The sequence below is a fragment of the Emydura macquarii genome, unplaced genomic scaffold (genome assembly GCF_026122565.2).
Source record: "Emydura macquarii macquarii isolate MOO-44397 ecotype Brisbane River unplaced genomic scaffold, CSIRO-AGI_Emac_v2 contig_629, whole genome shotgun sequence".
In the NCBI taxonomy this organism is placed as follows: Eukaryota; Metazoa; Chordata; order Testudines; family Chelidae; genus Emydura; species Emydura macquarii.
The window spans coordinates 9002202-9029530 of NW_027130766.1; the positions used below are offsets into that span (position 1 = coordinate 9002202).

General features: G+C 69.2%; 1 protein-coding gene across 2 annotated transcripts; it reads right to left on the reverse strand.

Moving 5' to 3' along the window:
• Positions 1-519: 519 nt before the first annotated feature.
• LOC137148495 (inactive phospholipase C-like protein 2) lies at positions 520-24669 on the reverse strand. Of its 2 annotated transcripts, none has more exons than XM_067541345.1 (6): positions 24536-24669; positions 9585-12068; positions 9188-9391; positions 8355-8430; positions 4793-4902; positions 520-3289 (listed from the first exon to the last, which is right to left on the reverse strand). In XM_067541345.1, exons 1-6 carry the CDS (start codon positions 24647-24649, stop codon positions 3104-3106), a joined length of 3174 nt encoding a protein of 1057 aa, XP_067397446.1. In that variant the 5' UTR covers positions 24650-24669; the 3' UTR covers positions 520-3103. The 2 variants fall into 2 exon arrangements, with proteins under 2 accessions (XP_067397446.1, XP_067397445.1); XM_067541344.1 differs by having other exon boundaries at positions 8294-8430.
• Positions 24670-27329: the final 2660 nt, after the last annotated feature.

Sequence of the window (27329 nt, forward strand, 5' to 3'; positions counted from 1 at the left end):
CCCATTGTGCGGTGGCCGGAGCCGAGCGGCTGGTGGCCGCGCTGCAGGGAGACGGGGCGCGTAGCCGGGTGCTAATGAGCCAGTAATTTCCTAAGGAATCCGCCCGCCTGCGCGGCACAAAGCTGCCAGAAGGTCAGTGGCGGGGAGACATCTCTGGAGACAATGGCGGCCCCCGGGGAGGGAGGGGGAGACCGGGCCCCATTAGCCTAATTAGCTCACCCCAGCCAAGGGCGACCGCCAGCCGCGCCAGCTCTGTCCCCGCCGTGTGGGAGGCGGTGGCGGGGCTCCACGTGTCCATGGCACGGTGCGCCTCCACCTTGCAGGCGGGAGAGTGCCAGGGGCAGAATTCCCCCCCCCCCCATTTCCAGCCCCACAGGAGACCCCTGTGCGGCCCATGGGGCCCCGTCAGTCCTCACCCTCTCTGCTGGTCGGGCCCCGGGAGGGGGCGTGATGGAGTGGGAATACAGTGTGTGTGTGTGCCCGTTTCCCACGTGTCAGTCGAGGATCTAGGTGGCGGGACGAGGGTGTGCGATCATCGCAGAGCCCCCAGGGCAGGTGTGATGGCCGGCCGGCCGCCTGGGCACAGAGCACGGCTGACACGCGGCAACTGAGCGCCGGGGCCCATCCTCTGCACGGAGCCAGCCCCAGCTGGCAAAGAACAAAGCAAGCGCGGGAGGCCAGGCCCCGGTTGCCAGGGAAAGACACGCAGGCCAGGGGCGGGTCAGGGCGGCTGAGGCTGGGCGGCTGGAAGCTGGTCAATCTCCTGCAGGGGTCTCAAGGACGATGAGCTCACGGCTCCGGATGCCCCCCAAGACGGACTTTGCTGTGACTTCCTGCCGTCTGGGCTACCAGGCTCTGTGCTACGCCGCGTTCCCTGTGACTACCAACCCCTCCGGTTTCGCCTGGCCGGCTGGAAGGCTGCCTGTGTCCTATCCCGGGGGGATGCCGCGGGGAGCTCATGGCGGGGAACGGGCGCTGAAGGGCCACGCGTCTGCAGCTCATCCACCTGCAGGCACCCTCCCCGGGGAGCTGGCCCAGCTGCCAGCAGCTTTCCAGGGCTGCCCGGCTGTTGCACGACTCAGGCCGGCTGGGCCCCGGGGGAGGGTCTCTCCACGCCAGAACTCCAGCCCCAGGGCTAAGCCCAACGGCAGCATGTGGGGAGCTGGTCTGGGCACGGGCCAGGCTGGCCCCGCTCAGTGGGGTGAATAGGGGATGCTGGGCTGTGCCCTTCCCCCAGCACAAACCTGACCCCGGCCCTGGCGTGCGTATGGAGCCCTGGCTCCAGCGAGGCGACGGGGCGGCGATTCTGGGCTCCTGGGGCTTCCCACTGCCCAGCCCGGGCCAGGATTCGGGGGCTGGTGGCAGCGCAGCAACTTTGGGTCCAGAGACACACTCCTGGACTCTGGGAGCTTCGCCAACGGCCCCATCCACCCGCTTGCTTTGCTGCCAGGGGAGCCTCTCCCGCGGGGCCGGGGGCAGGCGCCTGGGTGCCAGTGGGTCTGGGAGGAGGGGATCTCCGGCCCCACGGGAGCCAGTGCAGGAGATGGCTGCGGGCGCATCACCCAGACAACGGGTTGCGTCGTCAGCAAAGCAGCCAAAGCCGGAGGCCCGTCTGCAAGGTGCACAGAGGGGGAACGGGGAGGGGGGGACCTGGAACAGTAGCTGCTCCGAGCTGGCCGGACAGCAGCAGCAAATGGCTGCACCCCCAGCTGCTCCTTCCCAGGGCATGGTGTCTGGGCCCAGCCCCCTCCTCCCTACTGGCCCGGTGGGTGACAGAACAGGCCAGTGCCAGCAGGGTCACCAAAGGGGGCCTGGAGGCTCCAGGAACACGGGCACCCCAAACACCCTGGGGTTCCCCTTGCCCCCAGCCAGGCCCCTCCCAGCTGCCAAGGGCCAGATTTCCCACGGGTCCCACGGCACTGAGCTACCCCAGCCCACCCATGGCTGCCCAGGCCCTGCCGGCCAGTCCCGGAGTGCAGCCAGCCCCCAAACCGCCCGCCCGGCCTCCGCCTCTCCCCGCCGCAGAGGGAGACAGGACGGCAGCTGCTGTGCCAGCTCGGGTTCAATGCTCTTTATAACACGCCGCAGCCCTGACCCTGCGCCAGACACACACGGGTGGGGGGGGGGGAGGCTGCTCCCCGCTTCTGCTGCCCGCCTAGAAACCCCGCCCGGCCCAGCTCCGGGTTCTCGCGCTCCAGGAGGGCTGGGCAGCCCCAGGTTGCTCTGGGACGGGACCGTTGTGATCCAGCCCCATGGCCAGACCCCTGCTCCGCACCATGCTCACCGACTCAGCCCATGCCTCTGAACCCCCTCTGGGGGCTGGGAGGGGGGTGCAGCCTGTAAGCAGCGACTCATTGAAGCCAGGGCCCGGCCCCTGCGTCCCGGTCAGGAATGTTCTCTAGGGCAGATGGGGGGACTGGGAAAAGCTGGGACCAGCCTTCATGGGCCACTCCCAGCCCCGGGGTAGCTCAGCAGGTTTGTGCCAAGGATGGAAGCTCCAGGGCTGAGCCCAGGGCAGGCGACACCCCAACCCTGCGCCGGGAACCCCTGGGACGGGCGACTTGTCAAGCCAGGGGTGAGAAGGGCCAGGTGTACCCAGCTCAGTGCCCCGGGAGGCAGCTCTCCCCCACCGCCCTGTCTCCATGCTGGCCGTCCCCGTGTTACCGCTACAGCCCTGTGATCGCCTGGCACGACCCAGCAGTGTAGACGCAGCCTGCCCCCAGAGGGGGTTTCCAGGCTGGGCTCAGCCCACCCCACGCAGGCATCACGGCCCGGCTGCATGTGCACGGGGGGGGGGGGGGGAGCGGTCACAGCCGAGTGCCGCAGCTATGTCAACCTAAGCTTTAAGGGGGGCCAGCCCCCTGCACCAGGACAGAGCCACTCCTTCCACAGCGCAGGACGTGCTGCCCCCCACCCCTCGAAATCACCTGTCCAGATCGGCCCGTGCAGGCCCCACCCCAGCCGTCAGCTGCCGGTCGAGTGGGGCCGGTGCCCGTACAGTCCTGGGGCCGGCGCAGGAGGGCTTGGGGCCACGTGCGACGGAGGAGCCCTGGGATGTCCCTCTGTCAGGGACCCTGGCTCAGTCCTGGCCCCCCTGCCCCAGTCAGCAGGAGCCCGTGTCGCTGCCTCCTTCTGTCTCCGAGATGGGCTCCCGCGGGGCCCGGGCGCGGCTGAGGTCGGGGGAGGCTGAGCCGTTCCTGCCGATGCCACAGGACTGCCCGGCGTGGTGGATCTGCCACAGGCTGTCCAGCGCCTCCGCCTTGGCGTGCTTCAGGAGGTCGGCGTGGCCCTGCAGCAGGGAAAGGCCCAGAGGTCAGGGTGCAGGTGGGGGGCGGAGGCCGAGGTCCCAGCAGCACAGCACCCTAGGGGCGATTCCCTCCCATCGGGGCTGGAGCCAGCAGACGCAGGAGCTGGCTCCAAGGGCTCCCGTGCCCCAGAGCTGGGGGCACGTCACTGGAGCAGGGGCTAGACAGCAAGGGGCAGGGGCCTCTCCCCGCCCCAGGCAGAGTCATTGCTCGGGGCAAACACCCCCGGCCCCAGCCAGCCGCCAGCACACCCCTGCCCTGGGGCCTCCGAGTTCCCACAGCTCGGCTCAGCTCAGCTCGTGTGTGCGGGGGAGCCTGCTGCAAGCGGGCGCTGGCTCATCTGCACAGTCCAGCACACACAGGGCACTAGCCCCCCAGGCGCTGCCTGGCCCCCTCCCCTGCAGGCGGCGTCAGCAGAAGGCAGCGTTGACACACCGGGCAGGGGGAGGCGCTTTCATGCCGCAGCCCAGTCCCTGCAACAGCCTGGCTGGCTGCACACAATCCCCCCTGACGCCTGCGCAGCCTCCCCCTGCAGAGCCTGCCCCCCAGGAACGCCCGGGCCCAGAATGGCTCCCTGGCCCAGTGCAACGCCGGAACAAAGGGCACCGGCCCCGCCCTGCCGCCACCGGCCTCGCCAAGCCCAGGGGCACCTGCAGGGCCCAGCTCTCAGCCCCTGGTGCCCAAAGACATTACGCGCTTCCGGCCGCAGCACCGGAGCCAGCTGGGAAATCCCGGCGCATCCCGCTCAGACCCTCCACGCGCCCCCTGCAACACCTCCGGGCGTTTCCCCTGCTCCAGAGCCTCACCTCTCTCCTCATTTCCAGTCTAATCCCTTCCCGGCCGGCTCAGCCCCTTTGTGCCGGAGCCAGCGTCTCCTCCCGCCCCCACGCGTCTCCCGAGAGCTGCCCAGCTCTTCGTGCGCTCGCCGCCCCGCACAGCAGGGCAGAGCACCCCGGGGAGGCTCAGCAGCCCGGCCCCCTGCACGGGCTAAATCCCTGCCCCTCAGAATTGCTCCCCGGCCCCACAAGCGCGGCCTTAAGGAATTCCCTCCCCATGCCTCAGTTTCCCTGGGAGAGCGGGGATAATGCCCTTCCTGTGGGAACCCATCTGGGTTGGCTAGCTGCGTTGGCGCCGCATCTCCGAGCTGCAGAGGGAAATACCGCTGCGCGGCGCAGTCTGGCATCCCAGCGCCCCAGAAGCGGGGCCTGGAGTTTCGCCCCATCAGGCTGGCCTCAGCCCTCACCCCTGCCCCACGTACAGGTGGGGAAACTGAGACACGGGGAAGGGAGGGGATGGGCTGGGCCCAAGGGAGTCGGTGGCAGAGCTGGGACCAGCGTTCCCGGCTCTCAGTCCCATTACTCCTGGGGCTCCAATCTACGGCTCCTTTAACCCAAGGGAAACTGAGTCAGGGAAAACCACTACAGCGTAAAATGCAGAGGGAGCTTCCCCCCACCCCCCGTCCAACAGCAGCCGGCGCCCAGCATTACCTTCAGGACCGTGATGTTCCAGGCGAAGCTCTCCAGCGCCTTCTGCAGCTTCCGGCCCTTCAGCCCCTCCTTGGCCTCGAGACGGCGCAGCTCCTTGTGGAAATCCATCCCTGGGGGGCACAGCACAGGGGAGCCCGTCACGCAGGGGCTGAGCTGGGGGCACGGCGTCCCTCGGCAGAGATGCCACGGCCAGCGGTGCGTGGGACGAGAGCTGCTGGCGCGGCCGGGAAGCGGCAAAACGCCCAGACGGCTGGGAGTACCGCGGAGCCGGTGGCAGGGCGTCTAGGCGCGGCTTCCAACCGAGACTGCCCAGTGCAGCTCGCCGGGCCCCCGGCTGCTCGAAGCGCCATCCCGAGGGGTCGCTGCCCTGGAACGGCACCTGTGCACTCCCAGCCAGCACAGAGACCCCACAGCTCCCCGGGGAGCCCTGCCGGCACGTGGGGCTGGGGCCAGGAGAGATCCTGCACCCCCCTCAGGCAGCTCTACGGAGCTGGACGCCCCTGGCCCCAGGAATGCCCCTGGCATAAAGGGGGCTCCCTGGGAACGCAGGCCCCAGGCTGCTCCAGCGCACAGGGCCCTGGGGGACCGGTGCAGCCAGGGGGCAAGTTAGAGCAGCCCCAGAGCCCAGGAGGTGCAAAGGACGCCCAATGCCCGGCTCAGCCCGGCCTGAAGGCTGCGACAGGCGAGATCCCAGCCGGCAGCCGTCACCCAGCCTGCGGGACGCAGCCGCAGGCTCCTGCGGGCACCGTCTGAGGCGTGGGCGGGTGGCCCCGGGGACAGCGTGGGGCGTACGTGGAAGAACAAGACCCCCCGAGAGCCTCCTCCTGGAACCGCAGCACCGCGGGATGGCGGCCGGGCGGGCCGTGGCTGAGTGGCCGGAGCTCCGCAGAGGAGGCAGGGGCTCTCCAGGGCTGCCCCGGACCCGATCCGAGCCCTTTGCTGGGCAGATGGTGACACTGCCGCCCTCCTGCCCCTGGAGGGCAATCCCCCTGCGCCGCCGGGCCCAGCGAGAGGAGGGGACGTGGGGCAGTGCCCCCAGCGGGAGCGTGTCACCCTTTCCTGCCGACGCGCTGGCCCCCCCGGCCGAGTCAGCAGCTTCCAGCCGCACCCTGGCCCCCTCTGCACCGGGGACCAGGAACGACTCCCCAAAACCCTCTGCTGAGCGAGGAGGCCAGGAGCCGCGCCAGGAGCCGCGCGGGGAACAGCCCCCCCCAAACCCCCAGCACGGGACCGCCAGCAGCGTCGCGGGGGAGGGGGGCAGCTACGCGCACACGTGGGCTGAGGGCCAGTGAAGGCGCCCCAGCACCCAGGTGCACAGCGGGGCCTGGGACTGCGTCGGGGAGCGGCCAGCACCGGCCCCGCTTGTGGAGCACCCCCACCCCGCCAGGGTGACCCTACAGGAACTCAAGCGGTGCCCCACCCCCCGCCCCTGCTGAGCTGGCCCCACTGGACTCTCTCAGGCTCCCGCGGGCGCCGTGGCGCTGGGAGGCGGGTGGGCGGGCCGGCAGCCGAGGGGTTAAGCCGGCACGTTGCTCTGCGCCCCCGAGCCCGATCTATATTTACCCTGCCTGACGCGGTGCCAGCTCCGGGCCCACGCGCTACGGCTCGCCCACCTGCAGGCAGTCAATCATCCCCGCGCCCCGCACCAGCCGCCCCGCAGCTGCTCCCACCCAGGGCACGGCCCGGAGACGGGGCCCCACCGCAGGGCGGGGGCACGGCGCCCCGGGCACAGCGGCGGGAGAATCGCCAGGGGCCACGGGCTGCAGTGGGGGCCTGGGTGTCTCCCCACAAGTTCGGGTGGCACCTGGGGGCGGGGCTCGGCTCACGAGCAGGACACCCGGCCCACTGAGAACTGGGCTGAGGCCCCACCAACTCATCTCACCCGCCTCCCGACCACCCGGACAGGGACGCCTTTCCTTTGCTGCCGTCTAGGCCTGGTGGCAAAGGGCTGCCCAGCCCCTGCGTCTCCCCGAGCCAGCTGGGCCTTCTCCAGCGCCGGCGGGTCCCTGGGGCAGGAGCGCGGATGGGCTGGGCAAGCTTCTGCTGCCGTGGCCTGGGGGACGGCGCCCGGGAGCCATGCAGGCAGCGAGGGGACGGCAGGGCCGGGGCACCTCAGAGGGGCTGATACACCCACGGGCTTAGCCTTGGCTGACCTCCGTAGGTCGCTCCCCCAGGGGACGCGGGAAGCTGGTCCGCCCCTCCGCCAGCCCGCCCCGCTGCCAGCCAAGTACCCGGGGGGCTGCAGGGCTCCTGGCAGCTCAGCTGGTACCAGGAGTGAGGGGAGAAGTGGGATGGGGGTCAGGACGACACACCACGCGAGCAAGGGGGCTTCCCCTGTGCTCTCCCCAGACCCAGGCGCCATGTGTCTCTCTGCTGGGGAGGGGCCGGGACGCTGCCCTTCCAGGAGGGATGGGCTGGGGAGGAGGTTATTGACCCCTTCAGGGCAGTAACACCGGGGGTCAGGGTCCACGCTGGGGCGGGGGAGAGCCTGACACTGGGCCCTCCGGGACAGGGCTGGTTGGGGGGCTGGCTGGGGCACTGGGCCTGGCGTGGCAGGGATTTGACCCAGCCCCGCTGGGCGGCTCCCTGGACAGCGCGCTCTGCCCCACCGCGTTCACCCCAGCTCTTTCCAGCGCTCCAAGCTCTTTGGGGCGCCGGGGAGCAGCCAGCCAGGGCGCGGCACCCTCCGACCCCCGGCCCTGCTATCCACAGCCCCACGCCCGGCTGCAGGGACGGAGGGGCACCGGCCGAGCCGGGAGCGAGTGAAGGGAGCCCAGCGCTGCAGGGGGCTGCGGGTCGGGACTGGGGGGGGGTCCTGGGGCTGGGACAGCGGGGGGCGGGGGGGCGGAGGGAGTGGCACTGGCAGCTCCTGACGGCAGCACCTGCCTGTGTGGGATCCGCCACGTGTCGTTTCTGCCGTAACACTGACGCCGTCAGCCCCAGCCTGTTATTTCTGGTGCTAATTATATTCCGGCGCTTGGCAGCCAACGATTCCTCTGCTTCCTCGGCAGCCTCCTCTGCGTCGCCCGGCCCCTCTGCCCGCTGCCAGTGGCGGGGCTGGCCGGGCGCTGGAGCCTGCTCCCTCCTGTCCCGGGCCCCCCGGGGGTTCCACAGCCCGGGGCGAGCTCTGGGGCCTGCCGCACACCCCACCCCCTGCCCCAGGAAATAGGAAATGGGGGTGGGCGGCTCATCCCAGCAGCCGGAGCAGCTCAGCACCGAGTCCCATGGGGCCCGCGTGAAGAACTCAGCCCCATCAGACAGGCAGCTCCAGCCATCGCAGCCCCCGCGGGAGCCACCCACACCACACTGGCGGGGGCGGGGAACGGGGCCCGGGGCCTTTCCCTTCGGATCCGGCCCCTGGGCGCCGGGAGCGGGACAGGTAACCTCCAGCCAGAGGCCCCACCAGCGCTGTGATCACTCCTGCCAGCGCAAAGACCACCCCCCCTTTGGTGCCCATCGCCCCCCCCCAGCCGGAGCAGAGTCCGGGGCCCCCAAACACACCCCGCTCTGCAGCCGTTGCAGCAGCCTCCAGCCGAGCAGCGCTGCCCCCCGCGGCACATACCCGCCCGCTGGGCCTGCGTCAGCTTGCCGTGCACCGCGTCGGCGGATTCGATCAGGGTCCGGCTGGTCTGGATCGTCTGGGGAGCAAAGAAGGGGCAGAGTGAGGGAGCGGGACGAGGGACGGCCCCACACCCGCCCAGGTGACCCTGTGCCCCCGCCACGGGCCGTGCTGTGGGCTGGGGGGCCCCGAAGCCAGCAATTAGCATCCCTGTGGCATGGCCCACGCAGGCTCCCCCCCAGCACCAGCCTCACAGCCGCTCCCGGTCTGGGGAGGCGAGGGTCCTGGCAGCTCAGCAAACCCAAGCCTCCCCCCCCCCCCTCCCCCCAAACGCCTGGGGCCCGGTGCTGCACAGCCAGCCGCTGGCGCGAAGGAAGGAAGCCGCTTCGGCTCCTGCTCCGACTGGGACGCCTCCCGCCCGCCGGGATCCCGTCTCCGCCGGACAGCTGGTGACCCGGCCTCCGACCCCACCCTGCGAGGGCACCGGGGGCGAGCACCAGGGCCGGGGGCCTGGAGCTGCGCCGGGTAATGGACCCGCAGGGGGGCTGCTCCGGGGGCGCTGCTGGGTCTCGGTGGTGGGAATGACTGGCGTCTGGGCAGCTACAAGGCTGGGACCCTGCCCTCCCGTCCCAGAGAGGGGCCGGCCACCAGCACCCCTTGGCCCTGAGCGAGGGGCACACGGCGCCCGGGGCTCTCGCCGCCCTGCGGGCCCCGACCCAGCGTGTTGGGACCCAGCCAGGTGTCGTCTGCCCTAGCAGGGAGCTAGCCGGGCCCGGGCAGCGCTGGCGTGGGGCAGCCCCAGGGCGAGGGGCAAGAGGGGTGGGGGGGGTGCTTACGGTCTCGTAGGCGGTGAGCACTTTGCGCAGCAGCTCCGGGACGGGCCCCCGGACCTCCATGGGGGGGTACTGCTCGCCCAGGTTCAGCGTGACGCTGGGGGCACTCCCGCTGGGCACCAGCCACGTGGCCACCGTCAGGATGCACTGCTTCATGGTGGCCGCCGGCGTGAGGCCACACAGCTCCTTGAAGGAGACCAGGGCGTTCTGGAGACAGAGACGTGGGTGAGCCGGGGATCCCACCCCCCACTGCGCAGTGTCTGGGGGGCCTCCCGAATTGAACCCAGGAGTCCTGCCTCCCAGCCCCTCCCCCTTACACCCTAACCCACTAGGTCCCATTTCCCGCGCAGAGCCGGGGACGGGACCCAGGCCCTGCCCCTCCCCTGCCGGGGCCCGGTACCTGGGCGTTCTCCCGCAGGTCGGTGGCCTCGCGCAGCGGCTGGGTGGCCGTGCGGAAGACCTCGTCGATGGCCTTGATGCCGGTGGCCTTGGTGGAGGCGTACTCCCGCACGCGCCGGCCCTTGCGCCCCCGCCGGTGCCCCTTGCCCCCGCCGGGCCGGTCCGTGACGGCCACGTGCACAAAGAGGGTGGCGTGGGGCTGCGGCTCTCCGGCCAGGCCCTGCAGGGGCACGTGGCGGTAGCCGCTCTGCAGGCACTCGACGGGGACGGCGTACTGGGCGATGAACTCGTCCCCGATGTAGTCGTCGTCCAGCACCACCAGGCGCAGCACGGCCAGCTCGGGCAGGTTGACCTGGAACTCCAGGCTCTCGTCGAAGAGCGGGTTGCCGCCGCTCTGCAGGGCCGTCCGGGTGCGCTGCTCGGCGCAGTCGGCCGGGATGCCGTGGATCTCGGCGCAGACGTAGGGCTCCACCACGTCGCCCTTGGCGCCCGAGCCCTTGGGCTTGGGCAGGTTCTGCCCGCTGATCACCTTGAGACGCAGGAGCTGGGCCGGCACGCCGGGCAGCGAGTCCTTGGCGTTGGCGCTGAAGTAGGACACCTCCTCCCGCATGACGGCCGGGCGCAGCACGTAGCCGCAGGCCCCGTTCTGGCGGAACCAACCAGCGTTCAGGTCCATCATCAGCCCGGGCGTCTGGACGTTCATGGCCACCATCTGGCAGCCGCACTTCCAGAAGTCCTGCGGGTTGAGGTTGCTGGCGTCGATGCGCAGGGGGCTGGGGCGGACCCGCGACAGGCAGCGCTTGTTGTAGCTCACCAGCTCCTCGGGGCGCTCGCTGGCGAAGCGGCTGGCCTCCACCTCGCTGAAGGAGCAGAGCTGCCAGTAGCGCTGGCCGCGCCGCGAGGCCTCGAAGTCCCGGAAGGGCACCGCCTGGCACAGGGTCACCAGGTCCGACAGCTCCCGGCATAACCGCAGCCGGCGCCGGCCGCCCCCCGCGGCGGGCGGCTCCCTGTCGTCCTCGCCCAGGCGCCGCCACAGCTCCGGGCCCTCCTCCTCGTCCGTCACGTCCCCCTCGCTCTCCTGGCAGCTGGGTGGCAGCTTCCTGCCCTGGATGAGAATCTTGCCCTTGAGTCTCTCCGGGGAGGGCAGGTAGGCCTCCCCGGGGTCGGGGGGGTCCAGGTACAGCTTGCTGCCCAGGGTTTCCCGCAGGCACTGCGCCATTACCCGCTGCTGGGGGGCCGAGCAGCGCACGGCCAGCCCCAGGATGAGGGGGTAGGCGGAGGCCTCGAAGGCGTACTGGTCGATCGCGCCCACCACGCTGCGGAAGGCCACGCGGGAGGCGGGCGAGCGGCCCCCGTAGACCAGGGGCTCGCCATCCGGCCCGTCCCAGACCGCCAGCTCCAGGCTGCGGCAGCCGACCCGCAGGGCGCTGATGTAGCCGCCGACGCCCGCGCTGCCCCAGGAGCTGTCCTCCCGCAGGCAGGCGCCGTGGGCCGAGCTGACGTAGTAGTGGGACAGGGGCTGCGTCATGTCCTGGCACACCCGCCGGTGCTGCGGGTCGAAGATGGAGCAGTCGGAGGAGAGCAGGTAGCGGGTGAAGCCGTCGATGGCCAGGTAGCCCTTCTCCCGGCCCTCCTTGGAGGGCTCGTATTTGCCAATGATCTCCAGGCACGTCTCCTCGGTCACCCCCTCCATGCCCTGCTCCACCTCCAGGAACGTCATCAGGTCCCTCAGGCCCAGGGACTCCTTGTTGCTGGAGAACTGGACCAGGAGGAAGAAGATCTCGGGCCTGGTGCACAGGTCACAGTAGGCCTCCACGAAGAGGTCGCAGGGCAGGTCACTCCCCGGCTGCTCGCTGGCCTTCAGCAGCTCCTTGAACTTCAGCTCGATGGCGGAGGCCTTCATGCCCGGGTTCAGGGCCTCGATGAGCTGCACGGCCCGCGGCACGGCGATCCGGCCCGCCTTCTCCACGTCGGCGATGGCGAAGACCGAGGAGATCCAGGAGGTCCGGAGGCTGGGGTGGCCGGCCTCGGGCGCCTCCGGCGAGTGCTTTCCGTAGGACACCAGGTATCTCAGCCCCATCACCCAGGCATTCACCACCTCGGCCGAGCTGGCCACCAGGTCCAGGGACTCGTAGTTGTCGCCGTAGATGATGGAGAAGGCGCACTCGTCCGGGAACTGGTCAGAGAGGCCGTTGCTGCGCAGCACGGGGGTTTTCTTCCCCACCCGCACCTCCTTGACGGACTTGATCTCGATCTTGGCCTTCTCCGAGTCCTTCTTGGAGGGCTCCCAGCGCAGGTAGCGCAGGTCGGGGTCCAGCGCGAAGCAGCGGCTGTACATGCGGGAGTTGGAGCGCACCTTCTTCATCTGGCAGCCCTCCAGCATGAAGGAGATGCAGGCCGCCGTGCTGTTGATCTTCCGGTCGTTGGGCATGGCGCTGAAGGACACCGTCTTCTTCTTCTGCACCGGCCTCTGGCGAGAGCCATCCTGCGGGGGGGAGGAGAACACAGCGGTCAGGCTCGGGGCGCAGACTGACTCGCCGCGTGGCGGGTGGGACTGTGCAGCCGGAAGGGCTGGGGCAACACGCACAGCGGGCCCTGGCCAGGGACTGGGGCAAGCCCCTGTCTGCTCGCGGGACAAGGTGTGCGGAGACCCAGGCCAAAGCAGAGCTGGGTGCCGGGGCTCCTGAGCCTGCTGACTGGGAGACGCAATGCAGCCGGATCCCCACCCAGCCCAGCCCCCGCGTGGCCAACGCACACCAAGGAAGGATGGCGCAGTTCGGGCTCGTAGCTGGGTTCAAGGCCCAGCCCTGCTGGGTGACCCTGGGCATGTCCCTCGCCCTCCCTGGGCCTCGGGGCCAACCACAGCCCTGCACTGCCGGCAGCTCACAGGCTGGGGGACGGACTCAGGACCCCAGACGTCCCCGAGTTCGCAGGGAACCCGCCCCACTGCACAGCACGGCCTCCACGGGGCCGAATTCACAGACACCGTCTCTTTCACACCTGAGTGGCGCGGCTGCTTTGGCACCATAGGGAAACCTCTGTTATCAGCGACGGGCCCGTCTGCTGGGAATGGACAGCAGGCCAGCCCTTTCACCAGCATCTCCCCCACACGCCCCAGCCCCACTTTATAGATCGGGAAACTGAGGCACGGGGGAAGAGCGGATCTAAAAATCTCAGGGCAGGGCCAGGAATAGACTCCAAGAGTTCCCCTCCCCCCCACTAGACTCCCAGCCGCTCCCAGGTCTGGGAACAGAACCCAGGAGTCCAGGTGCCCAGCTGCACGGCTCTAGCCCCCCCACGAGCCACCAGGATTCAGAGCTCGGCGTGTCCCATCGCACAGCACCAGCTCCTTCCACACCGGCTCTGTGCTGAGTCCAGCCAGGCTGGGAGCAGGGCCCTGGGGGGCTCCGAGTCCGTGCCCAGCTCAGTCGCACGGAACCAGCGGGTGCCACGGCCAGGCAGAGCCACGAGCTGCCAGTGACGGCCTGACCGGCCCCTCCACTGCCCCCCCAGCAGCACAGCCACGGGCCTGGCACGAGGGCCTGGGGGCAGAGCAGTGAGACTCCGGCCCCACTCAGTGGGCACCATCACCCCTGCCTCCCCCACGCCCCCCTCCCTGCCCCTTCCCTCCACGCCCCCCCAGCTCGCACCCCCCAGCTCTCACCCCCCAGGCACAGGGGAGGGCAGCAGTTTGCGGAGCTGAATCCCAGCAGGCGAGAGGATAAAGGACCCAGCAGGACCACGGGGGGGCCAGTGCAGGGGGCGGGGGGCCCTGGTGTCCCGTCCCGCTGCTGTCCCTGCTCTGCAGCTGGACCTCCTGGCCGGCCCCAGCCATGACCCCAGCCAGCTGCCCCGAGCCCCGGCCAGGTGCGGGGTCCTGATAAGGCCAGAGCTGGCGCGGCCCCTCCGAGCTAAATATAGGACACATCCTCCTGTGGGCTGCCGCCGCCACGCCGGGACCCCCGCCCCCTTCCTGCCAGGGAGGCCGTGGGGCAGGAGACGCCTTCCCGGCTCCCCACGGGCAGCCCGTGTTCCTGACGCCGGCCGCCACACGCAGACCCTGCGCAGGGCAACGGGGCGCCCCGGGACCCTCACCCGGCTGGAGTCGCATCTCCTTTGAGCTGCAGCCCCCTGCTAGCCCAGCCCCGTGCCCCCCACCCCTGCTCTGCCGCTGCCCCCCAGCCCCGACCCGCAGCCCAGAACGAAGACCTGCACAGGCACCAGGACCCGGGTTCCAGCGAGTGGGGACTGGAGGCAAAGGAACCGACCATCCCACACATCAATCAGCCCCCCAGGCCCGGCAGCGGGAGGGGAGAATCCCGGCTCCAGCTCCCTCCCCCCCACGCCTCCCTTTCAAGGTGATTCCCTGGCGCAGGCCTTGGAGGAGAGCAAATCGTGCCCTGGCCCAAACACGCTCCCGTCCCAGCTGGCACAGCCGGGGCCGGCTCCACGGGGAGGGGGCGGATGGGGCAGGATAAGCAGCCCCTGCCCCGGGTTTCTTCCAAAGGGAGCAGCCGGGTCTCAGCAAACCAGACCCCGCAGCCCCCCAGGCTGGGGGGAGGCTGAATTCCTGCTGGGAGGCCCGGCTCCGCGGGGCCCCTCCAAGCCCAGGCTCCCGGCCTGCTGCCCAGCCTGTGGATGACGCAGGGACCGCGTGGGAGCCCAAGGACGCGGCAGCCTCGGCGGGAGGAACCGTCTTCGGGGGCTGCGACGGCCATCGTGGCGGGGGGCTGGGGACCAGCTGCAAGGACAGCTCTCGGCTCAGAGGGGCAGGACGGGGGGTGGCCTTTGCTAAGGGGCAGAATGCCAAGAAACAAAGGGGCTGGCAGGGACTGTTGGCGCCTCTCGGTCCCGACCCGCAGCCCCTCCCCGCTCACCCCCCATCCGAGCTCTCTCAAGCAGAGTGGCTGAGCCAGGCCCTGATATCCGGGGCATTGCCTGATGTAGGTGCCTGTTACTCTCCCCCCTCCCCGATTTCTCACCCTTGCCACCACGCCACCGGTGCCTCCCCCTGCGGCTGCACCAGCCCCGCCCGGCCGGAATTGCTGCCTTTATAATCCAGAGCCTTTTTTCCAATTCAGAGCAGCCGGGGCAGCCCAATCCCTGGGACCTGCGGCTCCTGCCCTGCCCGGTACCCACCCGGGGCGGCCGCCATCTGGGGCCAGGGCTCCACCAGCCCCTCCCCCCCCACGGCCCCAGGGGGAGAGGTTCCTGCCTTGTCGAGCCAGCTTCTTTTAGCTCCATTTCCCTTCCTTCCTTCCGCTCCCGGCCGGGTGCCGGGATCTGGCCGGCTGCTCGCTCTCCCCCGGCGGCCTGGCCACTCAGCCCATCCCAGCTTGGTCCAGGGGCCAGCTCTGACATGGGCCTTGGAGCCAGAGAGGCCCCCGCCCTGCCTGCAGGCGCCCATTCACCTCGGGAACCCCCAACGCCAGCCTGTGTGGGGGGGGTTTCCTCTGCTCGGAAACTCCCAGGGAAGGATGAAATCTCCAGGTCGCGGGTGTGGGGGGAGGGCGGGGGAAGCAGGGCTTTAAGCTGCACCCACCAGTCGGACAGTAGCCGCCCCAGGTGCCTGCAGAGCCCCCAGGCCTGGGCCACGCAGGACACTGGGACTCCACTGCCGGGTGGGGGCAAAGCCCCAGCTAGGAGGGCACCGTCGCCCGTCCTGCCTTTGGCCCGCAGCACGAAGGAACCGGGTGATCCTGTCCCGGGACCCTGCGGAATCCGGGGCTGCTCAGATCGGGGCACCCGCGGTACAGGCAGGCGCCGCGCCGCCAGCCCAGGGCTGGGACGTCCAAGGGGCTGCGGGTCAGGAGTGAGGGGCACCGGCGGATATTTTGTGTGAAAGGTCCGACCACCGGTGGCACGAGACGGGCGCAGGCTGGAGCGCTGCGCAGCACGACACAGACGTGGCACCAGAGCCGGCTGCACAGACGCCACCTTGATTTAATTTCTGCCAGAGCCTCCCCCGGCTGGCGGCACCGCTCCCCGCAGGCCGGGCCCAGCTCGCACGGGGCCGTAAGGGGGCCACGCGGACCCAGGGATGCTCACACACCACAGCCCCCCAGCACAGACTGGGTTGGGGAAGGGGCCGTGTGGGGCGGGGCCGACGGGCCGGGCCAGCCCAGCCTGTCCAGAGGCTCCCGGCAGGGCGTCACTTCAGGGCTTCCTGGCAGGTCCCCCGGGGGAGTTCCAGGAAAGCTAAAAACCCCCGTCCAGGGCTTCCCCCGCCAAGGGGGCGTGTGCGGGGCAGGGATCACGCCAGGCCCAGCCCTCACCCGGCTCGCTGGCACAAACCCAAGCCAGGAGCAGATACCAAAGGCGGCCAGCTCCCTGCCCCACCGCACTGCACGCAGGATACCTGCCCTCCGCCCCCCGCCTGCGAGAGCAGCCGGCACCCTGGGGCGGGGGGAAATGGGGCCCCGTGACTGTCTGATTCTGGCCCCCAACTGACCCTGCAGAATTTCAGGCCCAGCATGGGAGCAGGGGGAGGGACGGGGCGAGTGGGGAAAGAGAAGGCAGCCTCACACCCCTTCCCGGCTGCAGGATATGGAGACAAAACCCTGGGGCGACCTTCCTGCTCCCCTGGGGCGAGTGGGGTCCCGGCTCCTTCTGGAGCTCACGGAAGAGCCAGGCTGTGTTTGGCCCCCACTCGCCCTGGCTCCAGTTTGGGGGGTCCTGCCCCTTCTCCCTGAGCAGGCCCGGGGTCCCTGCAGGGCTCGGTGGCTGTCCCCATCATCCAGCCCTCTCCCAATGGCCCTGCAGCCAGGCTGTGTCCTGCCCATGCTGCAACTTCTCGGGGGACTCCGGCCGGGAGCACGGCACCCACAGCTCCTGTCCACAGAGCCGGGGAAGCCCCAGACATAGGCAGGGGTGTAGAATGGGCCCCATGGAGCTGGTCCGTCAAGGGAGCAGAGACCAGCCCAGCCGTCGCTGCTTCCCAAGCAGTCTGGAAGGCGCTCTCAGCATGGGGCGAAGCACTGGTCCAAGGCAGGGAGCTCTCTGCCGCTCACACGCCCGCCCGCCCCGCACCCCCTGCCCCGGATCGGGCGGCCGGGCTCACAGCAGGGCCAGATGCACACACAGGGCCTCCACCCGGCCCCAGAGCAGCTCCCCGCTCGCACCACGCCCTGCGCGGCCCCGACCGGCCTGAGAACCGAAAACAGGAAATCCATCCGGGGCAGGGAGCTGCTCTGAACCAACGGCTGCTGGGGCCTCCCTCCGAGCCAGACGTGACCTCGCAGGGACCATCCTCGCCCACCCGAGATGCACACCCGCACGGACAGACAGACCCGGCCGCGGGGGGTCCTTTCATACAGACCCCGGGCGCCCGCCGGGACAGTCAGCAGGGAGCCCCCCAGTGAGCTGGCCAGACTCACTTGGGGCACACTCTGCGGGGGGGGGGCGTGTCGTGGGGATGGGGTTGATGTGTTTCCTTTTGGGGGGGCTGATGGACGATGTGTCCGTCCGTCCCTGGGGCTCTGGGGAAAGCAGTCCCTGAACAGACAAGAGTGCGGCGCAGCCCGCGGCCCCTGCATCACGCACACTTTGGCTTCGGGCAGGGTCTGTCTACACCGCACTGGGGGGGGGATGCAGCTGGCAAAGGCGTGCCCCGGGGCGCACAGCTGGCTGGCCAGTCCATGCTGCGACTGGGGCCCAAGGCAGCCAGCCGAGGGCCAGCCTGACGCTGCCGGCCCACGTCACGCCCCCGAGGGCAGCGCAGCCGCTCAGCTCGGGGCACAGGAACCTCGGCACGTGCAGCTGCACGCGCCGCCCGGAGATCTCCAGCGAGATCTTCATCCAGGCACAGGATGGAGCTAACCTCACGCTGCCTGGCCCCGGCCCAGCGGGCGGTTGAGCACACCGTGCTCGGAGGCAGGAAGAGGAAGCCTCTAGGCAGGCCACACCTGAGCGCGCCCCAGCCCCCGGGAAGCTCTGCGAGGCAGGAGCCGGGAGTGGCTCAGAGGCAAGGGGAGAAGGGGCCCGTTGCAGAAACGCAAGGATGCCGCCGCGGGGGAGGAGAGCACGGAGCAGCCAGCTGCGGTAAGGGGCACGTGGCCCCTTCGCAGGAGCATGCGCCTATGCAGCATGGGGCACGGCCGCCACACGCGGCCCTCGCCGTGCGAACGCCCGCAGCACCCAACAGAGGCACAGGGCGAGCAGCACGCCCGGCCACTGCCAGGCCAGGCGCCATGCCGGGCTCTGACTCTGTCCCTGCCACAGATCCATGGCCAGCGCCCTCCCGTGTGTAGGGCGCTGGCCGGGTTTGCCTCCGAGTCCCCGTGAGCTGGTTTGTCACCAAGATCTGGTGGTTCCCACAGCCCCGTCCGTTCCCATCCCAGGCGGGGGGGTGACGGGGGGGGGCCGGCTTGTCTGCTGGTGACTCTGAGGAACCGAAAGCGGCTGAGGTTCAGGCATCGCAGCTGGGGGCAGGTCTGGATCAGCAGCACGGGGCCCAGCCCACGGGCTGTGCAGCAGGGGAGACGCACACGTAGCAGAGAGGCTCCTTCACCCCCACACGGGCCCCTGGAGCACAGCAAGAGGTGCTCCCCCAGCCCAGCCCAGCTGCCCCCAGCAGGGCCCCCAGACACCCCATGGCGCCTCGCCACAGGGGGACACCCCATAGCCGCAGTAACAGGGCAGCTCTGCCTCTTCCTGGGCTGGATCCCACCCCGCCACCTTTCCGCCTGCTCTCCCCAGCCACTGACTCCGCCTTCCACCCGGCCCTGCCACGTTTCACCATATACATCCCGGCGAGGTCCTGGGGGCAGGGACCAGAACGTGCAGCGCCCAGCACCTGGGGCCAGGCCGGGCCCCCAGAACTGCTCTGTCTCCGCACACGCAGCCCGGCAGTCAGGGGCAGAGCTGGGAATGGAAACCAGGTATCCAGGCACTGTCCAGCGCCCGGCCCACCGGACCACGCCGCCCTGCCCACGGGACGCTGGAGAGACGCCACGGCCCGTGCCGAGCTGCCTCGCAGGCCACGGCAGCCCAGGGCAGGAGCCAACACCTCATTACTCGAAAGCATAGGCAGGAGCCTGGGCAGCCCTGCGCGTGCAGCGGCCCCGGACGGAAAGCAGTGGGCGGCTGGGCTCAGCCAGGGCTTTTCCAGAGGAGCCTGGGCCCTGCCAAGGGAACAGAAAGTGAAACACGGGCTCCCAGCAGCACCAGCTGGCGCACGCCCAGCCTGCCGAGACACCTGCCCCCACAGCCCTCGGGGAGGGGCCTGGACCCCCTGCCTGGTTACAGAGGAGGAAAGCGAGGCACCAGTCCCAGAGGGGCCCGAGGAGCGTCCCAGGGAGCTGAGCAGAGCCGAGCCGCACAGAAGCGGCGTGGGGCTGGAGCCGTCTGGAGCTGGGTGCAGAGAGCAGCTGGGGCGAGCGAGGGAGACCCTGGGCAGGGCCCAGCTGCAGGGAGACGACACCAGCCCAGAGGCCTCGGAGGGGATCGTGACCCAGACACTGGGGAGAAGGGCCCTGCTCCCTAGAGCCGTGGGCACGGCCAGAGCACGTGTCTGAGCCAAGGCGTCCCTGCAGCGCAGCCAGGCAGGGGGCCTGCGACGCGTGAGACACGGACTGTGAACGCCCCTCACAGCCCGGAGACGCTGGGTGTGGTGTCCCGGGTCAGCGCCGACCCCTTTGAACTCCTCTGCTCTTTTCTCTTGCAATGGGTTGTTCTTTAATAAATTGTATCTGCTTTGCACTGTGCCGTGAGCAGTGGGGCAGGGAAGTGCCGGGTGCAGAGAGAGCCCCCCCCCAGCGGGGACCCCCTCGCCCCTGCCCGAAGTGACCACAACAAGGTGCGGGGTCGAGCCCGCCAGGAATCCTGGGCCCAGCCTTGCCGGGGTTACGGGGGAAGGCGGCCCTCGAGGTCAAGCGTGAGCCCTCCCCAGGAGCTGCGCGAACAAATCCCACGCGGACGCCTTGTTTCACTGCAGAAGTGAGACGGAGCGAGAGGTTTCCGATAGGGTGCTGGTAACGGCACTGCGCTGCTCAGGGGGCGCTGGGGGACTCCATCTTGTCAGTTTCTTGAAGTGAGCGAGCTCCTTCCTGAAACTGGTGCTATTGAACCTAAAAATACCTCCATGAATTAATTCTGTGCGCGTGAGTGAGGAACGTATGTGCAGGGCCGAGCTAACCCGCTCTGACAAGGGGAGCAAAGACACCGAGGGCCACCCTGGCCCTGGAGACCGAAGAATGCCTAGCGAGGACCCTAAAGTGCACCTGAACGACCCTCAAGTGCCGATTACCGACCCCAAAGCACAGAAGGATCCACCCTGGCCCAGCCAAGCACAGAAACAAGAGGCTGCTCAGGCTTGCAATGAGCTGGTGATTAACACACCGGGAGGCAGCATGACGCAGCATGGCCAGAGACTGACGTGAAAGCCGGCAAGTGTAAAAGGTGGGATAAAAACATGGGAACCTCGGGTCTCGCTCTGCAGTTGTCATCTGGAGCAGCGGATTCGCCACCGATAGAGGCCCGGCTCCCTCCTCGTGCCCCGCCTAGCTGGCCACTAGACTGGCTCGAGCAAGGCATGAAAGGACTGGTCATTACCCCGCAGCGACTCGCAGAACTTTGTGAGTGTGTGTGGATGTGTCGGCTCTTTGCTCTTCCTACAGGTACAAGAGACGCGGCGTGCGGTCTTGTCCCCTCGGTAAGATCCTGCTCGTCTTTTCTTTCACAGCAGAGCACCAGGACTCGGATGCTGCCGCTAGCCCAGTCCAGGAAAGGTGCCCGTTTACATAAGGAAGGCTCGGCGCTGAGCCCTCCGGCCTGGGCTGGGTCGGGGTCTCTGCCATGGACTGAGGGAGGTGCCTGCGGATGGGGCATGTCCTGCTGTCATATCGCCCCCACCCCCAGTGACACCCACCCCAGGCAGCGGCCCCCCCCTTTTACAGAGCCACGTAAGCCGGGCAGGTCGCAGGGCTCGAATCCAGCCGCCTGGCTCCCCGCTGGCAGGGAACGGAGCCGCTTCACTAGCGGGGCGGGGACGGGAGGGGCCCGCGTTCACCCCACGCCCAGCCAGGGAGGAGGAGACACCCGGGGCCCAGCGCCATTCCTGCCAGGCACCCCCACACAATGAGAGGATCCACAATCCACAATCCAGGGCCCCGCAGCCCCAGGCGGCCCTTCAGGCTCCGGGAAAGGTGAGCGCCAAGAGGGACACGCCGAGACGGCAGGACGGCGCTGGCTGCCCGTGCCCAGCCTGGCCTCCCCCAGCAGAGGCGAGCGCAGCCGTCTGCGTGCAGGGAGCCGGGATCTAAGTAAAGCGAAGGACGTTTGCTCCGAGTCTCGAGCCATCTTGGCATCAGCCAAGTGTCTCACCCGCGGCGCTTCTCCCTGCACTCCAGCCCCCAGCCTAACGGACAGCCAGGGGCTCAGCCGGGAGCCAGGGCCTAGGCGAGGGAGCGTCCCAGGCGACCCCCTGCCAGGCCCAGCTCAGCGCAGCTCCCACCATCTCCCTGGGATGTACGGGGCAGAGCTCACAGCAGCCAGCAGGGTCCGGACTGCAGGGCGCCCTGGCCATAGATGCCGGGGCTGCCTCTTGGAGCATCCGTCCCAGTGCCCCCAGCAGGAGTTCTGCTGGGTGGGAGCAGTACAGAGAGAGGGACCGAGTGGCCGTCCCGGACCAAGTCACGTCTGACTCGAGACAGCTGCCCTGACTGCGTCCAGACCGCCCGCATGGGCCCGTTTCTATCGCAGGTGAAACCCAGTTGCCGCCTGCTCCCCCGGCAGAGGGGACCCGCGATGGTACGTGACGGGACCTGGAGAACGTGACGGGACGCTGGCTCCACTCACAGGCAGAGCGAGTCCCCCGTCAGCCGGGGGGAGCCAGGACTTTCCAGGGAAGGGCACGATCTGTTCAGAACCTCCTACCCACAAGACATGCTCCAGCCGCCTGCCCCACAGGCCCAGGGATGCAGCAAGGGGGATTTGGAGAACGGGACAAATTCTCCAGGGGATGCCGCCCGGCCCAGATGCCCACCGAGACACGCCATCCCCGCGACAGAACAAGACGGTAACAGGCCGGTTGGTCCCCGGGAGCAGGCTCCTCTGGGGTCCTACCCATAGCTGCCCCTTGCCGAACGCCCCCTACTGCCGCCCGCAGGCCGCCCTGTTCCCTGCCAGATGCTCCAGCCTGACGCCAAAGCTAACGCTGGCGTGCGGTCACAGGACAGAGTGAGCCCAGGCCGGCTTCGGGGCAGGACCGGTGGGCGCGTCTCTCGGGCCAAGGCCCAAGCCACAGTGGCTGGCGGGAGGAGGGCAAGGAATTCTGGGACCCTGGGCACAGCAACTGCCTCCGAGCCGGCACCAGCAGGAAAAGCACGAGCAAAACAGGGGTGGACCCGAGCCCCAGAAGAGCAAGCGGTGACGAGACGTGCGACGTATCGACTGGCTCACATCCCACAATGCGGACGAGAGCGCATTTGAAATCAGGGCCGAGACAGACAGACAAACCCGGCATGTCGTTAACCCACGGAACTCAGGGCTGCAGGAGACCATCAAGGCCAGGGGACCAGGGGCCCGGTCTCCCATGGCCGGCCGGCCGCTCAGCGGGACTCAGAAGAGGGATTAGATTCAAAGATGAATAAATGGTAAGGCCAGAGGGGAGAGATCTGATCCCGTTCCTGCCTCTTGCCCTGCAGTGCAGTCAGCTCAGATGAGACGCGCAGTCTCTCAGCCCGGCCGGGGACAGGGAGACCTGCCTCTATTGATATGGCCCCATTGCCCCGTGACCCAGGGCTTCTCCAGGGTAGACTGTCAGGCCACCAGTAAGACACACTGTGGGCGTTTTGCTGGGTGACTCAGCCAGGGGGTCTGTGCTGGGGGGGCCAGAGGGGGAAGGGAGGGCGCTGGCGCTGGCCTGCAACGTGCAGGTCAGACGAGATGATCACGAGGGTCCTGCTGACCTTACGGCCTCTGAGCTGGACCCCGGGTCGTTCTAGGCCCAGTGGAACCCTGCTGCGCCCCCAGGAGCCGGGGAACGGGCTGAGCGAGCAGCGCCCGGTGCAGAAACCAGGGGCCCAGCTTTGGACGGTCTGTGCTGTGGGCACTGCCGGGAAATCGCCTCTGGTGCAGCCTGATCCACCGAGCTGGGTCGGGAGCCGCTGCCGGGACGCGTCTGGCGCTCGCTGCCCTTTCGAAAGGCCCCGGTAGCGCCCTGGGGCCGGCTCAGGCGCCGGGGAGCGGGGCACAGCCGTGCCTCGACCGCCCTGTACGCGTGCTGCTAACTCGCGAACGCTCCCGTTTGCACGACGACGCGGTGCCGGAGCACGGAGCCTGGGGAAGGTGCCCACAGCAGGGGAAGCCCCCCCGCCCCCACACACGTGGTATTAATAGCACATCAGGCACTTCATCTTAAAATAGGCTGTGATGAAAGGGAGGGGGCGGGCTTTGGACAAAGGCGACCTATCATAGGGACGAGCCAGGGTGACACAGGCACGGGGGGGTGGGGGGGGGCAGATTTAGAAAGACGCGCGACTCTGCACCCACCCACTCGGGCGCACCCCAGGGACCCTCCTTGCCAGAGGCACCTGCAGATCCTCCCGCGACTCCTCCCCGGCCGGGGCGCGTGGTCAGACGGAGCCAGGCGACGTCCCTCCCGCCACAGGGAAGCAGGAGCCCAGCAAGAAAAAGGAGGCGAAGCCCCCCCAGAACGTGGAAGCAACGTCCCCTCCCCACGCACAGCCCCCGACTTGACTCCCATCAGAGCCGGCGCCGCCATCGGGGCTACCAGCGGGCTAGTCACGGCCCCAGCTGTGCGTGGCCAGCTGGAGGTGCGTCCCCGAGACAGGCCCTGCCCCGAGGGGCTCACGCCAAGGCAGGCAAACCCGGCACCCCCGAGCGTCACAAGTCACCCCACCCTCTCAGCCCGACGGGGCCGGCCCGGGCCAGTGCGAGCAGCCGCCAGGCTAAACCGGTGCCACGACACACCCGTCTGCCCGCTGCCCGGAGCGTCCTGCATCCCATCCCCGGGGGCAAACACAAACCTGGGGAGACCCGAGACCGGGAGAAGCAGCCCTCCCCGGCTCACGGGCCTCGCTGCGTGGAGTCAAACCAGAGCCACTCCGTATCAGCTCCCAATGGGGCGCACGCACACTGGGGGGGGACCCCAGCCCCCCTACAAGAGGCTACATAGCCAGAAAGCAGGACCCTGCCCCCAGCCTAGGGACCAGGCTGTAAGCCCCCCAACCGGCCCCCATCCCCGGGGGCTAGGGGCTACGAATGAAGCCCCCTCACGGGGGGGAAATGAGGTAACAGAGAGGCCTTCCAGCACCCCAGTACCTCCCCCCTCAGAGCCAGGAGGCTCCCTGCCCCGGGGTCCCCTCGCCCTGTTCGCCCTCCCTCGTCAGTGCCAGAGCCGGGGCCGAGGGAGGCGCACCCCACCCAGCTCCCCCCTTTGCCTTCTGCTGTGTATCATGAGCTGGGGGCAGGACCCCCCAGGGTGGCCGGGGGGCAGAGGGGAATCTGGGGGCTGGGAGCCATCAGTTAGCTCAGGGAAGGGGTCTCAGGGGTTAGCCCTAGGGAAGACGGGGGGGGGGGCAATGCCAATCATGCGCTGGGTGCTGTGCTCTGTCCTGGGCCCCCCCATGCACCCCAAGAAGGGGCTGCCAAGGTGCAGAGGGTCCCAGCCAGGTAGGGAGAAGGCAGGTGGGAGGGCAGGGGTCCCGGCCAGGCGTGGGTGGACGCCGGTCCCAGGGCCCAGGCCAGCAGGGCAGACGGGGTGCGGGAGGTGTTGGGGATCCCGCTCGGGTGGGGGCAATGCGAGCCCTGGCCGGCCGGCCGGCGGGGGGCATGATGGGGGGCCCTAAGGTCCCAGCCGGGGGGAGGGTGCGGGGGAGGACAGCTCAGGGGGTGCAAGGAACGGGGGTCCCGGGGTCCCCGCCGGGGGGCAGGTGACGGGGGTCCTGGTCGGGGGGGGTTGGGGGCCGGGGGGGCCGGGACCGGTCTCACCTTCATGATGCTGGCGCGGGGCGCGGCGGGCAGCGGGCTCCGCTCCGCAGAGTTCTCGCGGCTGGAGCCGGAGCCGGATCCCGGGCTGCCGCCGCCCCGCGGCCCGTCCGCCATCCCCGGCCCGGGGCACCCGCCGCCGCCGCCGCCCCGAGCGCCCCGCAGCCCCGGCCCGCGCCGCGCGGCTCCGCCGGGGAGACTGGGCTGGAGCGGGGAGGGGCCGGGGGCGGGCTCGGGGCGGGCCCCAGCCGAGCCCGGCCCCGAGCTCCGAGCCTGACCCGGGCGGCGCTGCCAGCCCCCTTGCACCCTGCACCCCACACATCCTCATCCTCACCCCACGCCCTGCACCCCACACATCCCCTCCCCCACCCCCTGCACCCCCACATCCTCATCCCCTCCCCCACCCCCCCCACATCCTCACCCCGCCCCCTGCAACCCACACATCCTCATCCCCTCCCCCTTGTACCCCCACATCCTCATCCCCTCCCCCACCACCCCACACATCCTCATCCGCTCCCCAACTGTGCCCCACCCCCTCAGCTGCACAAACTGCCCCTTCTGGCCCCCCTGACACCCCCATCGAATACCCTCCATCACGCCCCTTTCCCCACACAGGCAGGCCGGTGTCAGGGGGGCGGCTGGGCTGGGCGGCTCACACCTTCCCTCTCTAAACAGGGGTAATGGCTCCCGCGGCCCCCCCGGCTCAGCGCCCTCGATGTGATCCGTGTTTTATACAGACTGAGCGAGGGCCGCGCCGCAGGGACCGGCAGCGCCGGGTGCCATGGGGCTGAATCTCAGCCAGGGGCTGGGCGGTGCCCGGCCCTATGGTGCCCACAGCTCAGCGGGGGTCTCCAGGTGCTCCCACGGCACAACCACCCGCATCAGGAAGGTTTGCAGAACTACTGTTAACCCAGGTCACCAGGCCGCGCTGGTGGAAAGCCGCAGCCACAGCTAATCCCCCCGTGAGCGCCCAGCACGGGGCGTGCGGCCATCCCTCTCCATCCAGCCCAGCACGGGGCGTGCGGCCATCTGGCTCCAGCCATGCCGCGGCATGCCGCCTCCTGAGCTCCTCATCTCGGGCCGAGCCCCCCTGCTCCGGTACCGGCAGCACGGCCAGGAGAGCCGCCGGCCAGGCAGAGCCCAGCTACCAGGCCAGGCTTTGCAGCACACAGAGGTGCTCAGGGGAAGAAACAAATTCAGCCACTGCAGAGCAAATGAGGAAGCACCAAACTGCAGCAGGAAAGGCCCCGACCCTCTGTGTGTGCAATGCCCAGGGCTGAGACCAGCAGCCATTTCCCTTCGATAGCAGGTGAATAACCCGGCATCCAGCCCCCCCCCCACCTCAGCCGGGGCAGCTAGGGAAAGAAAATAAAAGCAAGAAGCTGGCAGGCTGCGGTTAGAACCGGCAGGGGCGGGGCTCAAGGGGGGCACTGCTGCGGGGTGCTCGCTGCACCAGGACGGGGAACAGATCAGGGACACTGGACAGGCTGCATGCACCTGTGGGTGTGTGCATCCAGCCCCACGCGTGCACGTCTGTGTCACACATCGCTCGGGCTCGCCCTGACCTCCACTGTTGCTGCTACCGCCGTAGGGCCCAGGCCCCGGCAGCGCCCTGCTGGGCTCCCCCCTGCTGCGGACCAGACAGAATTCCTCCGGCCCAGCGAGGACTGAAATCACGGGGGCTGTGCAGGCAGTGCCTGTCCCTGCTGACGGGGGGCCCTGGACCAGGGGTGCTTTGGCAGGGGGAGGGGCTAGGCCCACTGACCATGGCAGAGCATTGCCCAGCGCCAGGGCTCTGCGGGAGGGGTGGGTTTTGCAGGGCTGAGGCCTGCTACCCCGTGGCGGGGTGCAGAAGGTGGATTTGAACAGAGGCTGCAGGAAGAAAGCCCTGGCCACCAGCTGTGCTGACATGAGGCAGCTGCCCCTCTGCCCCCGCGCCGAGCCGGCCCTCTGCACGCAGCAATTCCTGACAGCCTGGTGTACAGAGCTGCCCTCCGGAATCCAGGCAGGGGCTTTACCCAGCCCCACGCCCCATGCACGGTGCACACTGGGGGCCAGACTTTCAGGACAGGCTGAGCCACGCCAGGCGGGCCGGCTCCCCGCAGACCGCCCGGCTCCCCGCAGAACACCCTGCCCTCTTTCTCCCAGCCCTGAACTCTTGGGGGCAAACACCTGAATGGCGTTTTTTCCCCACTTGCAACCAGAATTGTGGTTCACACTTTTCTCCCCCTCTGGACCGGGCGGGGGGAGAGGCTGGACCGGGTGGGGGGAGAGGCTGGACCATGGCATTTTTCCAGCACATGTTCCGTGCCCGACCAGCAATTCCAGGAGCACAGGGGGGGCTGCTTTTTGTGCCACTTCTGAAGGCAATACCTCCTGCCAGCGGCTCTGCCAGCCCCTGCTCCAGGAACAGCTGTCGCCCAGCAGGCTCCCGCCGCTTCCCAGCTCAGCTGCCCTCACAATAAAACCTTAACAAGCTGTTGGGAAGAGCTGGCTCCTGGGCCCGCTGCGTGCGTATCTCACAGGCCCAGCAGCCGGGCGCTCCCCAAGGCCCCGCGCCAGCTGTAGAATTGGTTAAATATTCATGGGGTGGCCTGACTTCCTCATGGCAGCGCGGGGAACTCTTTAATCAAGCTGAGAGTCGGCCTTCACTCAAGAAATCTCTTAATGGGGATTAAAAAAAAACCCACTCACAGCACACGGCCCATTAGTCATGGATTGCCAGAGATAATCCGCCTTTATTTTGCTGTTTTAAACATTAAACGCAGCCCCCCCACACCCCGAAGTTCATGAACTG

What these genes read in the sequence shown, in the direction of transcription:
- LOC137148495 (XM_067541344.1), bottom strand. Translation starts at nt 24,649, where the DNA reads ATGGCGGACGGGCCGCGGGGCGGCGGCAGCCCGGGATCCGGCTCCGGC. An exon ending in CCCGCGCCAGCATCATGAAG is followed by an intron (nt 12,069 to 24,535) that starts GTGAGACCGGTC and finishes TCCCCCCCGCAG; the next exon opens with GATGGCTCTCGCCAGAGGCC. An exon ending in TGCTCACCGCCTACGAGACC is followed by an intron (nt 8,431 to 9,187) that starts GTAAGCACCCCC and finishes TTTGCTCCCCAG; the next exon opens with ACGATCCAGACCAGCCGGAC.